This window comes from Diaporthe batatas (assembly GCF_019321695.1).
Source record: "Diaporthe batatas strain CRI 302-4 chromosome Unknown Contig00012, whole genome shotgun sequence".
In the NCBI taxonomy this organism is placed as follows: Eukaryota; Fungi; Ascomycota; class Sordariomycetes; order Diaporthales; family Diaporthaceae; genus Diaporthe; species Diaporthe batatas.
The window spans coordinates 1473749-1479215 of NW_025408559.1; the positions used below are offsets into that span (position 1 = coordinate 1473749).

General features: G+C 56.9%; 1 protein-coding gene across 1 annotated transcript; it reads left to right on the forward strand.

The window, feature by feature from the left end:
* Positions 1 to 599: 599 nt before the first annotated feature.
* KVR01_009666 (uncharacterized protein) lies at positions 600 to 4489 on the forward strand (the record flags this gene model as incomplete). The annotated part of the gene is made up of 2 exons (XM_044790295.1): positions 600 to 862; positions 1006 to 4489. 2 exons carry the CDS (start codon positions 600 to 602, stop codon positions 4487 to 4489), a joined length of 3747 nt encoding a protein of 1248 aa, XP_044640914.1.
* Between the last annotated feature and the right edge of the window lie 978 nt (positions 4490 to 5467).

Genomic DNA, 5467 nt, shown 5'->3' on the forward strand with positions numbered 1-5467 from the left:
GCTCTGCAACTTTTTTTTTTCCCCTTTGCTCGCTCACTTCGTCAGTGGATGCCCGGCTTGGCCCATCTTGTACCTCCGTACCACCCCTTGCAGCCCACCCGGTCCGCAGCCCAGCGTCCCAAAAACTGACGACCTCTCCACCCACCCCCGTCCATCCATCCACCCATCCACCCGCCCACCGTCCTAACCTTTTTGGCCCAGCCCAGCCCAGTCCTGCCCTGCTCTGCAGCCCCCCTCTTCCTCCAAAAGCCCCAAAGCCAGCATACACCCGCGCTCACACTCACCCTCATTCGAAACCGGCCGGCCTTTTCCCTCTCAGCACCGAACCTGCCACCTCCGACCACCGACCACGATCCTCTCCTTCTCAACCCCCACAACACCTGCATTGCACCTTTTCGAGCTGCTCGGTCGCTATGGCGGCCTAGACACGACAATCCCTCTCTGGATCGACTGTTCGCTTCCCACCAGGCTTGACCGGCTCAAGAGCCAACCTCGACGGCTCATTATGTCGGGTGGCCGTGCCTTCCTCACCCACCAGCACTCGAGCCCACGACGACTTCGAATCCGATCCGGCCTCCGTCCACGACCACGCCCGCAAAATGGAGCACCAGGCTTTCAACCCACCTGCCCAGCCTCACCCTGAGCCTCCCACACAACCACAGGCTACCTTTCTGCCCACACAACCCCTAAACCCCTCGCTCACGGCCAGCAGCACTCCCGTCGCGTCCCCGGGCCTCTTCAGTCCGTCCAACCCCCGCACCACCATGTCTCTGCCGCCCTCGCAGTCCGTCTCCGAGGGCACGACGCCTGCCGCACTCAACAGCCCCTTTCTACATCCCCTACAGAATCACAGAGTTAGAGAGTACGTGCCTACCACCTTCCAACCCAGGCAGCCCTGCAGCCTGTGCTCCCTGTCATTTTCACACGCAGTCGTCAACGTTGAGCGAGCCACCTGAAACTATCCCGGCGATAGGCTGAGAATGGTACTGACAACCCGGACTGCAGGACACATGTCGCAAATATCGATAGAGACTTCACCACCGGCCGCAAGATCATCAACCATTACGAGGTTATCGAGGAAATCGGCCGCGGTGTTCATGGCAAAGTGAAGTTGGCCCGCGACCTCGATGTCGGCCAAAATGTTGCCATCAAGATCGTCCCACGCTTCTCCAGAAAACGTCGCCTCGGAAGGATCACTCAGAATGTATCGCCCTTCGAGAAGTCCAAGAGGGAGATCGCCATCCTCAAGAAAATCAGACATCCCAACGTGGTGGCCTTGCTGGAAGTCATCGACGACCCCGACTACAGGAAGATCTACCTCTGCCTCGAGCACGTCGAATGCGGCGAGGTCATATGGAGGAAGAAGGGCCTCCCGAACATATGTGCTTTTGAACGCCGGCGCATCGAAAGGGAGATGAGGGGCGAGACGCTCACAGAAGAGGAGGAGCAGCATCTACTCGACTTGGAACGAAGGTTCAATGTCAAGGAGATGAAACGCGCCCACCTTGCCGAGAAGACTGGCACCCACGTCGACCCTTGGAGTTTGGAACTAGGTCAAGACGAGTCCGAACCAAGATCGGGGCCCTCCGAGGCGGATCTTGCCCGGCATATGCCTACTTCCCGGAGGTCACACTCACCGGCCTCCCGGGGATCTGCACCTTCTTCACACGCCCCGTCGAGAACGCAGTCGGTTCGGTCAATGTCTGCAGCCGCGTCCGAAGGGGCCCCCACCTCCAATGAAGATGACATGGAAACGCCAGGGCCACTCCACTCAAATCCTGGGTCATCCAGCGCGCTTGCCGGAACAATGTACGGGGCTTATGACGACCTGGGATTCAGAGAGCGTTCTCCTAGTATGGCTGACTCCATCATATCACACATGTCTTCTATCGACTTCAACCCGCAACCCCATGACCCGTTCGCCGACGACTTCTCATACGTTCCTTGCTTCACTATCGAGGAGGCGCGGAATGCTTTCCGCGACGTCGTCCTTGGTCTTGAGTACTTGCACTATCAGGGGATTGTCCACCGTGACATCAAACCGGCAAATTTGCTCTGGACTCGGGATCATCGTGTCAAGATTTCGGATTTCGGCGTGTCTTATTTTGGCAGGCCGATGCGAGATGGCGAACCCGATGATACCGTCTCCGAATCAGAAGCACAAGACTTCGACGACGAGTACGAGCTGTCCAAGACTGTCGGAACACCCGCTTTCTTCGCCCCCGAATTGTGCTACACCGACCTCGATAGCACCCCGCCTCCCAAGGTTACCGAACAGATCGACGTTTGGTCTCTTGGTGTCACACTCTACTGTATGATATTTGCTCGAATTCCGTTTCTGGCCGAGGACGAGTTCCAAATGTTTCGGAAAATCGCAACCGAGGAGATCTATATCCCCACGAGGCGGTTGAGGCCTGTTGATCCATCCACGTCCCCGGACACGTCTTCGCTCTACAAGCGGGTCAACAGTGCTCCATACCGGGATGACCACCAACTCTTGTATGAGGATGTCGACGAGACGTTACGGCAACTTCTGGGACAGATGCTCATCAAGGACCCAAGGCAGCGCATCACACTTAGAGGGGTGAAGTACCATCCCTGGGTACTTTCCAACTTGCCGAATATTATGGGCTGGATCGACGACACGGATCCACAGAGACAGACTCAAGGCACCAAAATCAAGGTCAACGAGAAGGAGGTGGATGACGCCGTCGTGCCTCTCACACTACTAGAGCGAGCCAGGTCTACGCTCAAAAAGACACTTACCAAATTGACCAGCCGGTCGGTGGAACGCGCCGAGGGAGCCTCTCGGCGAAGGGCTACCAGCAGTGCTGCCAGCTCGGCCGGTGATAGTCCCGCACACACGCCCATTACAAACCACATTCGCGATTCACGCAGGAAGAGCTTACGAGGGGACGGTGACTACTTCGCTACCATTAGAGATCATTCCCATACGCATAGCGAGCACCCCCTGACCTACAGCGTAACGGCCAGTCCGGAAGAAGACCCACCATTGGAGACGGAACCAACCTCGCGACAGCCGGGAGCGGTAGGCGGCCACCCATTGCATCAACTTCCTGAAATTGCCACGAATTTTAATGGCAGACAAGACATCACAGACCACCAGACACCGACCTCGGCTCAGATGGAACTCCCGCGCCACAGGCACTCGCGATCGATCTCGAATGCTGTGTTAAGCCTGCACAGCGACTATGCTGAGGCCCGCACTGCACCAGCCACCCCTTCTGTTGATGACCCCGTGGATGCCTCAAGCGGTCTACGCAGAAAGGGTAGAGGTGCGACGCCCTCCGACGACTCAACAAGGTCCCAATCAGTCGACAGAGCCCTGGTCTTCTCGAGCCCCGACAAGCGAGCCGAAGCACAGGTCGGTGTGAGCTCTTTCATTGCACCGGGAAGCCTGGAGCAGCCCAAGAAGCTTTCACAGATGCGGTCCTTGGACCTTGGCCGGGCTTTTGGAGACAGCCCGCTGCCTTCTCCTCAATTCTTCTCCAACACCATTTCGTCGTATCAGTACGGCCAACACAGATCGGATCCCATGCTGGATAAGTTTCGGACGGTCGTCAAGATTGAGGACAGGCCGATGACGGCACACCGAGTCCAGGACATACCCGAAGGCAAGACGCCACCCCCAAGACAGTACGGTTCCTCGACTCCTGAATCGTTTGCTCGGGCTCAAGAGACCCTGCGTCGACGTCAAAGGCTTGAGATCGAGGAGGATTCACGTCGGCAAGACGCGCTGCAACCCCCTGCCGAGCTTGACGCGGCTCGTGTCCCTTGTCCTCCTTCTCCAGATGATGACGATTCCGGCAGCAACGGGGCGCCGTCGCGGGGGGAGACGTTTAGTACAACGTTTTCATCGAAATGCAACTCCCGCGAAGCAATTGCCACGCCGTGGACCAGCCCGAGCGTGGTCACGAGTCCAGTGAGCTATACCACGTCTGCATCGCAGAAGGATCTAAGGGAGACCGTCACGGAGCAAATGCTTGCATTCCAGTCTGACCCTTCGCTGCCAGCACTGCTCAGCGGGGCGTCATCAGTGTCTGCGGATCCTGAGGGTGACTTTCTCGGCAACCCTGGCGAGCCCAAGACTGTTAGCCGACGCGCTGTTCTCGAAACAACGGACTCGGTGACGCCACCAGCTCTGGCAAAGGAGCCCGTCACCGGATTCCCTCTGGAGGCCACGGAACTCGATGAGCGCAGCGAGACCGTGATCGTTGATGACCACGAGCCCGAATCTGTTGGGAACTCGACACCAACCCCGCCTGCACGCATTGATGATGATGATGACGATGACAGCGACAGCGATGACGGGATTCTTATGATGGGCCATCGGTCCAAGAAGTCAAACGCTACCAAAGGGTCTCCCAATTCCATGGGCAAAACTATCTTCCGGTCGCAAAGGCGCAATACCAATGCGTCTGTGGGTAGCACCGACACGGCCAAGAAATTGTTCGCTCCGGGCGAGTAAAGGCTTCACTCTCCCTTGTATGACTACTCACGAGAAGTTTCGCTTTTCCAACACAACACTCACCGGTGGAGGTCGAAACTGTCTCGTGGAGGAACAACAAACCGAGTTACCACGCACATGAACCTCGAACACACAAACTCCTCTCCTGAAACTCACTCATGAATCTCGAGCACCAAAGAATACTACGACGTGTCTCACAAAAATTGCATCGGTCGGCTGCCTGCTTTACAATTGTTACCAACAGTACATACATACCTCCCCGTTTATACGGCGGCTCCAAGATCGCATCTCTTATTACTTGCATAGTGCCACCTCCCCAGTGTGGGACGAGGCCTGGCCGGGGCGTTCACAATTTCCATTCGGTTGGGCTACTCTTCGCTTTCAAGGCGTAGTCCCAGCTACTTCCCTGCAGTCTCCGGACGTCCTGATGTCAACCTTCTCATGACAGGAGAGGCGTATCTCAGCCTAGAACAGGCTTCACGGGAAGCACGCGAGCGCACTTAGCGCACAGTTGACGCCAATCGCTGACGAGCTCCTGCAGGGGCAGTGTTTTATATATGTATAATTCTTTCGTCCTTTGGGACGGGGTCAAGCGGGAAAGATTTCGACAGGCATGTATTAGGAGCAGGAAGACGCGGGCACCAGGCCCCAGGTGCTTTTTTTCTTTGCTTTGAAGGGCTGAGATCTCTGCATTCGGGGGGAAGGTTAGGAAATTACGCTTGACGGTCACAGCAAGGCGCCCAGGGGATCCAATGTCATCTCCACATGGATCACAACAAAACTTTTCCCTTCTCCTTGCGTGTGCTTGTCAACGCCGCCGCCCAACAGACACGGGCTGACGGCCCTCGACTTCCAGCGTGGACAGATGGGCCCCAGAACACACACCCATACCTGATATTCATTGTGATCCATGCTCGATGAGGGACATGGGCACAGAGAGCAAGCATGGGACGACGCGACATCTCGACGGGGTCGACG